The sequence below is a fragment of the Eretmochelys imbricata genome, chromosome 18 (genome assembly GCF_965152235.1).
Source record: "Eretmochelys imbricata isolate rEreImb1 chromosome 18, rEreImb1.hap1, whole genome shotgun sequence".
NCBI classification, from domain to species: domain Eukaryota; kingdom Metazoa; phylum Chordata; order Testudines; family Cheloniidae; genus Eretmochelys; species Eretmochelys imbricata.
In genome coordinates, this window is record NC_135589.1 from 14674301 (window position 1) to 14686563 (window position 12263).

Here is a 12263-nt window from a genome sequence, read left to right on the forward strand (position 1 = left end):
CATCCCTGCCTCTCCCTGAGCCATTCGGGCCAACAACCACACAGCTGAGCTGCTGCTCAGAGTGTAATAACGGCCCAGCAAGTGACCTTTCCTGCAACGGCTCGATCCCCAGCCAGTGTGAGAAAGCCAAGGCCCGGCATTGGCGTTGCTCCGGGGAGCAGGCCTTGGGAGAGCAGCTCAGGCGGCTGGCGTGGGTTTTGGGCTCTTTCGTTCTCCGCGGGTTGCAATAGTGCTGCGCGTTTTCACAGAGAAAAGATCTCCTTCAAGATGGTCCCCTAGGGGAGGGGGAAGCTGGGAGTCGGGCTTTGCCGTTCATTATGGTGGCCAGGAAGCAACGTCTCCCTTCCCGCTCTCTGGGGTGGCTGGCCGCGGTGCGTTCACTGCAGAGTCTGTCCTCCTGTGCCCCCGAACCGTGGTGTTAATCTCATTCTGACAAGCTTCATTAAAACCACCTGTGAGCCTGGTGCTTCCTCAGAGCCAGCAGCTGTGCCTGCGAGAGGGCGGGTCTGACAGAGATGGGGGGCCTGCGAGTGTGTGAGAGAAGGGGGGGGCTAGGACTAAGAGTGGGGCTTGAGAGAGCAGGGCAATATTGGGGGGGACGGAGAAAAGGAAGCGGTGGCCGGAGGGTGTGTGAGAGAGACAGGTTTTCATGTCTGGCGTGGGGGAGGGAAGGGCCGGGGGCATTGGTGTAGAAAGCAGGCAAGGGATGCCTGGGGGGAGAGGAGAAGTCAGAGGGCAGGATCGGGAGAATGCGTGAATTAGTGAGGCGGGGAAGGGGGTAGGTTTCGGGGTGGGGGAGTGTGTTAAACCAGCCCAGATCTGGGGTAACTCACTGGTGGGAGTGGAATTCCTCTGGATTTACACCTCCATAACAGAGCAGAGGGTGACCCCACCGCTGCAAGTGTTGAGGCAGGTAGGAAAAGTGGAGAAATCCTGAACACATGCACCTTGCCAAAGACTCGGCCATTTACACCTCCCAGTGCTCCCTGCGCGCCTCGGGACAGAAAATCCATAGGTGACTGATGGCCTGGCTCAGCAGCACTCTCAGCGCTGAGCAAAGCCGAGCCCTGTCAAATAATGGGGCTCACGGTAAACAACCCCAGCATCCCCTCGCAGCGTCCTGGCTGGCACACAGGGAGTTAAACAGCTGGGGCTTTTGTCGTTCATCATGGTTGTGTGCTTAATAGGTTTTTACTGTGTGAAAAATCCAGCGTGCAGGGGTGCTGCAGAGCTGTCTGCGTTCTCTCCTCCCAAACCACAACTGCTGGGGAGGTCTGGCACTGGCCCGCACTGTGCTCCCACCAGGAAGCCCAGCAAGAGCTTGGCAGTGACACTGTGCATTCGGGAACATGTTTCAGAGACACCAAAAAGTAACATAATTGAAAACAAAGTCGTCCTTCCCAGTCCCGATCTCCATCAACGTCCATCTTTGTGTCCCCCACCTGGTGAAGTTAGGCCTCCCAGTATGCTAGAGTTAGGTCTTTGGGGGGCAGAGAGCTGAGCAAGGGAGCCTTTTGGCTCCTGGCCATGTTGGCTCTGTAGGAGGGAAAGAAATCGGTCTATCATGTTTCGCTCGGTCAAAGAGCAGAAACACACACTGCAGCCATCAAGAGCAGCTTTGCAACAGCTCAGCTGCCTCAGCCCCCACTGCTCTCCAAGGGGCTGGTTCTGCGATGCAAGACACAGCTGAAAAGGAACCCACTCGAGCAAACTGGAAGCCCCCCTCCCTTGGCTGTGCTGCCCTAACAATGCTCTGCGAAGCAGCTCCGCAACCAGCAGGAGCCGATTCAACTATTAGCCAGCGCCGCAGCCCACAGAAAGTTCGCCCCGGCGCGAGGCCAGCACTCGCCCTGGCAAGTGGAAAAACCTGGCTGGAGTGAAGGGGTGGTTCAGTGAGGAGGAGAAAATCTGCATGTGCCCTGTGGAACCCAGGGTCCGCCACTGAGTGGAAATGGCTCGGTAGCAAATGAGAACAATGACTGAGTGGTGTTTTACACTCCCGCATTGGAGCGGCAAGCACTGAGCCAGCATTAATGGGACAAAGATGCTGGCAGGGAGATGGGTACAATTACATCCCCACTTTAGAGATGGCAAACAGAAGCACTTTGGAGGGGGGTGTCTTGTCTGAGGCAGGGCTGGGGATAGAACCCAGGCATCCTGACTCCCTGAGCTGGGCTTTTACCACAAGGCCTGTTAGAGGACAAGCTGCTGCTTGAGCCCATCCGTCCGTGTGGTGGGGGCAGAGCAAACTCTTCAGAGTTCTTTTTTTTCCATTCCGTTTTTTCCCCTTTCCTTGGGAATGGTGTCTGGATCAAAGGGTGTTTAGGGATTTGTGTACGTGTATAACAGAGGTGTGTGTGTGTATTTGTGTGCATGTATAATAGAGGGGTGTGTGTGTGATATAGATTATATATAAATCTATACGATAAAATTCCAGGATTGTCACTCTGAAGCCTAGAATGTCTGTTGAGTCAGTGTGGAGCAATGGAAAAGCTACAAACGTGGCCGAGCGCTCGTTTTGTTTAGAATGTCACCCCCTCACTGGGATTCACAGCCTGATACCATCCAGTTTTTAAGTTCTCAGCTGTTTTGGGCTTTTTTACACACATGATTTTCTGAATTACACCTGGGCAACAGCACAGGCTTCAGCTCCTAGTCACTGTAACTAGATAAGTTTCAGGAGGATAGGTCCATCAATGGCTATTAGCCAGGATGGGCAGGGATGGTGGCCCTAGCCTCTGTTTGCCAGGAGCTGGGACTGGGCGACAGGGGATGGATCACTTGATGATGACCTGTTCAGTTCATTCTCTCTGGAGCACCTGGCACTGGCCACTGTCGGAAGACAGGATCCTGGGCCGTTCTTCTGTTCTGACTGTCTGTGTTGTAATGTCACTTCGGGTATTCTAATGGGGGTGGTGGGTGTCTGAGAAACCCACTGCCCCACATGGGAGTCACTAGTTAGCTCTCCGTTCAAAGGGGCGGGTCATTTTGCATCGTTACTGCTGCCCGTCTAAGCTGGGAGGTAGTGCTCATTTGCTTAGCACAAAACCCTGCCCTCCTCAGTGCAGCACCGAGGGGGTGCATAGATTTTTTTATCTAATTAATTTAAAGTGGATGTTAGCACAGATAAAAAGGCAGGACAGAGTGTGAGCGTCGTAGCTGAGGAATGGTTTGTATGCGGCACACACTGTCCAGCCATCTGTCTGTCGGGCATGTGAACAGTGTTTAGGGCCTTGGTTTTGTTTAAATCAACTCTGAACACGTTATTTCCTGGCAGTGGATGTTTCTGAGAAGAATGTCTTTGACCGGGAAATCAAATGTATAAGGGTACTTTGGAGGATGACCTGAGCCTTTTTAGATTATTCGGAAGCCCTCTTTTGTGTGGCAATGCAGTGGTGGGAGGGGACTCAGTCGTTATGTGCAGGGGTCCTACAGGACCAGGAGAAACCTTTGCAAAGAATCGTCAGGGCAATGTGTGGGATCTGGAAAAGCAACCACATTCTGGTATATGCCACCACTCTGGATGTGGCCGGAGACCCTACGAACATGCTTCATACCGGGCCAGCAACAGCTGGGAGTAACTTTGCGTTGCTGCGGCCCTGGGCTGGATTTGAACTGAGGTCGCAGGGCCAGTGTACGTTAAGGCGGTTTAGACCGGTGTAGTTACAGCAGCGTAGCTAAAGACAGGGCGTGCCCCATTCCAGGCCTTGAGTAGGACTTTCCTTGCAACTGCTCCTCGTGGCTGCCAGGAGCTGCTGCGGCAGCAGACCATGGAAGTGGAAAACTCTGCACCGTCAGCAGAGGCTTTGCCGGGCAGCGCACGTACATGGGAAGCAGCGGTTGGGTGGTGAAGTTCCCCAGTTTTGGGGAATGCTCTCGGAGCCCTGTAGGCTCTTTGGGGCAGGGGCTTTCTCTTTGTTGTGGGTTTGTACAGCACCGAGCACACGGGGGTCCTGGCCCAAGACTAGTGCTCTGAGGAGCTGCCGCACAACAAATACCTCAGGCTAATGAATTGGTTACTCAGCTTCCCTGCTGCGGCCCCCTGTGCTGCCCGCTCGAGGCATGTGATGTGCCCTGTGCTGGCATTTGTAAGCATGGTGGTGTGCTTTGGTTGTCTGCAGGTATTCAGGGAACAGGCTATCGATGGTGAGACGCTGCCTCTCCTGACCGAAGAGCACTTACTGAACAACATGGGGCTCAAACTGGGACCAGCTCTGAAGATCAGGTCACAGGTAAGAACACCACTGCAGCCGTGGTGGCTGGTGTGGTCGAAACAGGGGCATGTCAAAGCTGCATCTTCCGCTCCTCCCCCTCCTCCCCCCCCAGCTCTCTTACAATATGGGTGAAGGCCAAAACGCCAGGGAGCTCAGTCTAGTGGTTGATCTGCAGCACCAGGAGCTGGGTTCACAGCTCTGCACGCTGATTGTCAGTGATTCAGGCAAAGAAAGGTTAACCCCCCCCTTCCTTATAACCCGCCCCCTCCGCGCTGTGTGAGAGCAGGCTTAATTCACTAGCATGTGAGAGCTTTGAGGGAAGGCACTATAGAAGTGTCACCAGCATGCTTGTTTGTCAACACAGCTGTATTTAGCATGCACGCACCAGGGTCACTCCCAGATGCAATGTAGACACACACACCCTTGGAGGCCAGGAGGGCTGAATCAGGCCTCTGCTTGATTAAAGAAGGTGGGTCCAAGCCTACTGTGCCCCCACTGGAGGCGGTGATCGCTCAGTCTCAGTCCCCCTCGGCCATGGTTTGGCGGACAGGCTTTAACCCACCCTGCTCTGAATGCCAATGGCAGACTCAGAGGGAGAGGCCAGATTGATGATAATTAACCAGCACTTTCCTGGGATTTAGAGCCATTTGTTCCTGTTCGGGTCAGTGTGTGTGAACTGTCCAACAAAATTCATCTAATAAACACAAATGCTACAGGGTCTAGTATAAAAACACCAGGGGGAATTTTTTTTTTTTTTTTTTTGAAGGGAAGTCAAATGTAGTTTATGAAGGCACCTGCAGTTCTAAATCGAGGGTAACGTTAAAAGGGAAAAACATTTCTAACCGGTATTTGTAAAAACAAAATGCACATGGACACATCCATTTGCACACACGTAGGGGTATTGTTGGAAATAAAACGTTACGGGCATGGGTGTTTAATATAAATTCCAGTACCAGAATGGTTTATATCTATATAAACCATTAATATAAATTCCATAAAATGTATGGACAGTAATGTGTGTAGACGTTCATTACTGTCTTACATGCACGTGATGTGCACAAGGGTATACAGACATGTTACATATGTATGCATGTTAATTTATGTAAATAACCATGCTATAGTGACACACACAGGTTTAGTTTCCCTTACCCACAAGCTAGACATTTGTTATATTATGTTAAAACAATCAGGGTAACTTTATTACTTTCCCTGCAGCCCTTACTGTTTATGAGGGGTCTAATAAAAAGGTTCTGTGGGCAATTGTTCCCTGTGGATCAATTTGCTCGGAAATAAAACTCTTACATTTCTTAAAAACAGAGCACTCCAACTCGCTCACAGTCGGACTTGGTTTAGATTTTTGGGGGAGGGATGAGATCCAGTTTTAAGCCCTGCCTCTATAATGGGGGGGGGCGGGGCAAAGCCTCCCCAACAGAAACCCCAGCCTGTGTTTCTGTTTAAGCTTAAATGCAAAACAGCTCTGTAGGCACAGAAACAGGGTGTGCACTTTGGCCCTGGTTGGGAGGTGAGAACTACTGCAGGGGAAGTTTCTGTGCCCTTGGGGCTGTGCAGCCTTCTATGCATTTGACAACAGCTCCCTCGCCCCTCCACCCCGCAATGGAAAACTAGGCATCCAGGAGCTCAGCACCTTTCCAAGCCACAGCACACGCCAGGACGCTCCTTTGCCTTGGTGCAGCTCCCAGGCTGTTTTCAAGTTGGGCTGGCGGCAGGAGAGAGACTTGTTGAGCGAATGTAGTTTAGTATTTTCCACAGCAAACAGGACTGCGAGGGAGAGGAAATGATAGCAGGTATCTCCACACATCCCTGCTTGCCTTGCATGCCCCTGGTCGTCCTGTCCCCGCCCCCACCCCAAAAGCAGCAAACTGCTCCCCTGGGCGGAGTGTAGCAAGGAGATGGTGCGACTTCCCAGGAAAGGGAGGGGAGGGTCCCAGCTCCCTGATTTGGATTTAGCTTCAGGGCACGTGCAACTACTGCCAAGGGGCTGTATGCACCAGACCTTGGTTCATACACACTGGTTCTTTAGCACAGTCCACTCTCCCCATATAGCTGCAGGGATGGGGGGAGAGTAAAAGGCAGGGTGCTCCTCTCTTTTCCCTACCCCGTGCCTCTTGCTATAGCCCACATGCTCAGCAGGTAGCCAGGAGCCACTCTTCTTTCTGGGGCAGTATGGAACTACTGCCCCAGGGAGGCAGGTGCTGCAGGACAGGCTAGGAGCGAGAGACAAGGGCCTGAACGTGTGCGCTCTGTAAAGAGGAGCGAGCTGTAATTACCCAGGCTGGACTTTAGGCAATGCACGGCCATTAATGCTCTTGCACCTTGGCCTCTTCACTGGGTGAGGAATCATGGGCTCAGCATCTGCTTCCATGTTCCTGCAGTGGCAGATTGGGGGCGTGAGTTATGCAGAGCAAGGTGGGGGCTGAGTTTGAGATGCTGAACTCCCACAGGTTTGACAGACTAGTCTTGTTTCAGAGCAATGATGTGTGAGTGACTGTGTTACCACTATCATGGCTGTGTCTGTTTGGAGTCACAAACGCTTGCCTTCCTACCTGGCAGGGCTTTTGTGTGGGTCAGTGCAACAGCCCCAAAAGCGCTCAAACCAGGGTTAAAGGAGCTGCTGGGGCCAAGGAGGAGATGAGCCAACAGCCACGGCTACACAACACCTGAAATTTAGCAAAAAACAATATACGCACACCCTGGTCCCTTGGGTAAGTTTGGCCACCCTCTACTAGCAGGGAAAGTGAGCTGGGTTTAAAGTGGGGCACAGAGGATGGTCTTCTCCCCATGGCTAATGTTCCATGGGCCTGCTCTGGTTTTGTTTTCTGGCACAGTCCCTGCACCTGTGTGATCAATCCCTCCTTTTCACCATGCTCATGCGGCATCTTGGCCAGAGCACGCTACTGCCCTGCCACGCTTCGTTTCTATGGCCCAGGAACAGCATATGGTGCTTCCTACCTCCACTGCCTGATAAGCCTTTCTCCTGCTTGTTTTAGGTGGCCAAGAGAGTTGGCAGGGTTCTCTATATGGCAAGCTTCCCCATGGCATTCCCCCTGCAGCCCCCTGGCTTACGGCCTCCAGACCGAGACCTGGCGCCCGCTGAGCTCCGCCCATCCTCTACGGGCAGCGTATCCTCCCCGTACAGCAGCAGCCTGCTCCCTGCTAGCCGCATCTCACCAAAGCAGGAAAATGGAAACCCCCCATTAATGGCTGGAATCAACGACACCACGAAACCGCCAGCGTAACTGCACAGCCGCTCGACTCCCTCCAGTCCTAAGACACAGTGTGATGAACTCAACATAACGAGTGCGAGAGCCGAGGGGACCCTCTCCCCCAGCCCAAGGGGCGAGGAAAGAGGGAAAGGGGGTTGTGTGTGTGCGCATTCACTTTTGTTTCGTTTTAAAAAACCCACAATAAGAAAAGAGCAAAGAAGGGAAAAAAAATCCAAAGATTTATTGAAAGCAATTCAAGGGGGAAAAAAGGGGTTGAGAGAAATCTGGCCAAGGGAGAGCAGCGGGCAGAGAGGGGAATGCTCATCTGTTTGCCTTCGAGGGAACACAGCTTTGGAGAACTGCTGGGGGTGACCCTGCCCACCAAGGCAGAGAGCCCCGAACTGTGAGCAAACCAACCCCCCCACCCCCAAAACTGTACTCAGCTCTTTGTTCAGGTGTCTATGCATCTCTAGCAACTTTTAAACCAATACCAAAGACAGACAAAAGGCAAGTTCCGGTCCATGTTTACTTCAGTGCGGATGGTACGGCAGAGGTGGCTTTGGCGCTCTCCCTGGGGCAGGGGGTGCTGCCCCCCACGTGCCACAGTGCTTTTGCTGCGCACAGAGACACAGACTATGGTGGCATCTCCTTGGCCCCAGCCCCCCCGGGACTTTGGGGGGGGGGGAACAGGGACAGGGACTTTCTTGTGAAGAAAACAAACAATAGCAGAAGGGGTGTGGTGGGAAGGGGGGAGGGCCCCCCCACCCCTGTGTGTGTACAGCAGACTCACTCATTGATACTGGTTTTTGGTTGTGGAGGGGTTATTTTCTTTTAAAGCCTTGTTACAGAGGTGGACGTAGTTGCACATTCTGGCCTGCTGAGGCCTATGCGCCAGGTACCTGTGCGTGCCCATAGGAGGTAGGGAGGTCAGGCAAACCAGAGGGTAGAGTTTTTACTACTGTGAAGAAGACGGTAACTCCTGAGGTGACCTGTAACTTGTACAGTTGTGAACAACAATCACACATGGTACTTCGCGCTCTTGCTCTCTCTTTTTGTTTGCATGTGCTACCGTTTTTCTTATAAAAAATAGCTTGGTGGTACATTAGCTTCTTTATCTTGTAAAAAACAATTGTCATTATTCATCCCATCACAATAAATGCTTTCCAGCAATCAGTTTAAATAAAAAAATCACAAAGGGTCCTTGCTTTCCCCCTTAGAACGTCTGCTCCGTGCCTACCTGCTAGCTGCTGCTGGGACAGATCTCCCACCTTGCAGTCACGCTAGGTCTGTGCTCCTGGGGACTCCAGCAGTTCTTCTGCATTAAACCGACTGCCCCTCGGGGTCAGGAGCTGGGGCATGTTTTGCTTCACCGGCCAGAGCTACTGCAACAAAGACTTTGGCCCAGGGGAATGATGGGAGGGAACGCACCCCCTAGTGAGGTTACAAGGCTCTGGTTCTGGCTCGGCAGGAGGTGAATGAGGAACAGGTGTAGAGCTGGTCAAGAATGTATCCGTGTAGAAGTTTCTTGCCAAAAATAGGGTTTAGTTATTAAAAAAAAGGCAGGGGGACATTTGATTTTTGGCTGGGAAATGTCAAAAATCATTTTAAATTTTGACAAAACAACACAAGGTAGGTTTGGCTGGGTTTTTATCCTCTCGGTCCAATCCAATGGCAGCCGGGGGGGGGGGGGGGGTCTCCACTTTAACTTTTATGAAGTTGGAAAAATGAGCATGTGAAAACCCCCGCGCCGAGGGCCTTTGTGCCAGGCTTGCAAGAAGGTGGAGGGGGAAATGACCCCTCAGTGTCTGCCACTAGTTTTTCACCACCAGTCCCTCAATCTCATCAGCTGTTCCTAATCTAAACCCTGCCCTAGGGAAGCAACCTTCCAATCGTTTCCTTCCATTTCTCAATCTGAAAGTTTCATGGTGATGCTCACGATGGGCAGCGCCATGCAATGGCTGGAGCGCAGGGGCTGGTTTCTAGCCCTGCCCGAGGCGCAGCAAGGCTGGCAAACTCTCCCAGGAGTGTCTCAGAGGAGATGTGGAACAGGAACGTACTCGCTGTGTGTGCACAGACCAGCACGGGCCTCACTGTCACACCCACAAACACTTCTGAACACCATGGAAGCAGCAGGTGCCCGGCCTCCGGGGAGCCCTCTCCTGCTAAGGCAGCATTGGAAACGTTTGAAAAAATCAACCACACTGCTCCAGACCTCAGAGATGTGACTTGGTCCTGGAGCCACACTTAGCATCTCAACACATTTTCCTGTCAAATCTGCCCGCTTCCCACCCCTGCTGCAGCTGCCAGCCCTGCAAACTAAACATGGGGTCTGGGATTCAAGCTGGCATCTCCTCCCTGGCAAAGGCAGCTCTGCAGGCTGAAGTCCTTCCCCCCGTGGGGGTGAGCTGAAGGATGCAACGGAGAGCCTGGAACTGGAACCTGGTTAACAGCAAGGTGGTTGGTGTGAGAGCCAGCCCAGTTTGCTCACTGAGACCTTGTGCCGGAGGGACAACATGAAAACCCTTCTCGGCACCGAGGTAAGCAGCACACCAGCAACGCTAGCTCTGCCAGCCTGTCTTCGGTGGGGCCTGGCCAGCAGCACCTCTGGATGCAGACGAGCAAAGGGGGCTCAGGGGGGCGTAGCAGCCCGCCCTGGGAGGACGCGTTCCACTGGGGCACACGGACCTGCCGACCGGGGCAGGCCCTTCCATTTCCTTCGTCTGCCAAGTCAGCGTGATCATCCCTGTTCACCCCCACAGCTCGTGTGCGCGGACACAGCTCTGAGCTACTTTTAATGGCGGTGGGAAAAGTTTCCAAAGACCGGGCAGCTACAAAGACCCACCTGATAAGCACCCCGTGACCAGCCTGGCAGAGCCCACTGGCGAATGGCCGCATGAGCAGAGGAACCTGTCCCTCCCGGGACTGAACCCTGCGTTATTTAAGGCACTGGAGTTTAATGAGGGCTTTTTATTACCTTTGCTGAGCAGTTGGACTGGTCCTGATGTGACCACACATTTCACTGCGTTCCCACAAACGTAACTCTGGTGGAAAAGGTCCAGGCAGCATCTCTGCTGCATCCGGGAGAAATTCTGCCCCGCTAGGGCTGCCCATCTCATGGGGCTCCTACCTCCTCCTTTGGGATCACTTGAGGCTTTCCCTTGGCCTACTTTGCATCACGACCAGCTTTGATTGTCAGCCAGGGCACAAGCTCGCCCTCCTAGGTGCAGAGCATTTGCAGAGTCTTTAGTCACCGGCTAGGTCGTCAAAGTAACTGTCATCAAGGTCCTCCACGATGTCCTCCTCCCCTTGGGCCAGCAGCTCAAGGTCGGCCGAGGACAGCCGCCCGGCATAGGCCAGCTGCTTCTGGGTCCCCTCCGAGGTGGAGGGCCCCTCCTCAGCTCCCCCTGCGGGCAGAAAGAGCAGAGAGGTGTAAATCCCATGCTACCAGGAGGGGGCAAGGCAGGCAGAGGAGGAGACCCATCGTTAATTAATCACAGACGCTAATTAACTTACCTACCGGTGCCGCTGCAGCTCCCAGGGAGCGCAGCGTTCGAAGCAGGGAGGGGAGAGGGAGCCAAACAGAGCTCCTAAGAAACCCTGAGCCCTCTCCTCCCAGTTCCCATTAATCCAGTCACTTTTCCCTCTTGCTGATTTAGACTGGGGGTTGCAGGGCTTGGGAGCCACAGAGGTTCCTGACCCCAGGCTGAGCCCCTGGTCCCTTTGAAGGTATTCGTGAGCTCCATGCAAAGCAGAGCTGGTTTCCAAGGACTGTGCAGAACTGCCCAGTCCCCCTGTAAGGCAGGCTACATTCGGCTTCCTCCCACCACATCCACAGGGACCTCCGGAGCCAGGGCTGCTCGGTGCCTGGTTCCTGGGCTGTGCTGGCCACAGACACCAGCATACTGCAGAGCTGGAGGCCAGCTGGGTCTTATGCCCACTTCCTCCTCTCAAGAGCTCCCAGGGTGGGGAGAAGTCGTGCAACACGAGTCAGCAGCCGGGGTGCTGCCAGCAAAACCCACTGGCCTGGCAGGAGACGCTCCACTCCCTGCAGGCCACGCTGGCCATTAATGCTCATTAGCACTTCTGGATGGTGCCTTGGAAACGCCAGCGCACCAGGGACACCGAAAGGCCTCCCCCAGGGGTCGTGTGAGCGCCCGATTTCTTCTCTCTCTGAACCCCTGGGGGGCTGAAGCCTGGATGGCCTTAAAGCAAGAGCTAAAGAGAAAAACCAAAAGCAAAAGAGAAAGAGAAAAAACACAAGTGACCTCCCGGCCTCTCTCCACCCTCCGAGAGGGACAAACCTCAGCCAAAGCGATCGGCTGGACACAGCCAGGAACCAGGCAGCCCCGGGAGAGCCTAGCCCAGCAGGCACTGGAGGCTTTCCTAAACTGCCTTTCGCTATTCATTTGCATGCGGCCCCGCTGGGGCCAGAACACGACCCTGCAGCGGGAGCCAGACCTGTCCATGCACTGTGCTCTGGGAGACAGGACAACGGCATGAGGAGTCCTTTGGGGCACAGCACCATAGTATGGGGCCTCTGTCCCAGCCCAGCTCTTCCAAATGCTCCCGCAGCCCAAGGGGATGGGCCCCTAAGGCCTGGGGAAAGTTCCCCCTGGGACACTCTAGAGCACCTTGCCAGCCAGCCGGCGGGCCTCCCCGCCTCCCTTTCAGGCCAGCCGGGTGGGGCCAAGGGAAAGAGCACTCCTGGAGCAGACAGGAAAATGTTCCCAAGCATTTCTGCCTTCGCAGCATTGTCCCGTCGTGTATCTAATGCCCATATAATCTGGGCACTGGCACTGGGATGCATGTGCCAAGCCCCAGCCAT

At 53.9% G+C, this 12263-nt stretch overlaps 2 protein-coding genes across 3 annotated transcripts in view; one reads left to right on the forward strand and one right to left on the reverse strand.

Moving 5' to 3' along the window:
* The window catches only part of SAMD11 (sterile alpha motif domain containing 11), a 179550-nt gene extending 171880 nt beyond the window's left edge, over nucleotides 1-7670 (forward strand). Inside the window, exons 16-17 of the mRNA XM_077837198.1 lie at nucleotides 4122-4232; nucleotides 7223-7670. Of these exons, the coding sequence (XP_077693324.1) occupies nucleotides 4122-4232; nucleotides 7223-7471 (360 nt within the window). The 3' untranslated portion in view covers nucleotides 7472-7670. The remainder of the gene's footprint in view (nucleotides 1-4121; nucleotides 4233-7222) is intronic.
* NOC2L (NOC2 like nucleolar associated transcriptional repressor) overlaps nucleotides 7656-12263 on the reverse strand; it is an 85078-nt gene continuing 80470 nt past the window's right edge. For both annotated transcript variants that reach the window (XM_077837200.1, XM_077837199.1), the window contains exon 19: nucleotides 7656-10842. In XM_077837200.1, the coding sequence (XP_077693326.1) occupies nucleotides 10682-10842 (161 nt within the window). In that variant the 3' untranslated portion in view covers nucleotides 7656-10681. The remainder of the gene's footprint in view (nucleotides 10843-12263) is intronic.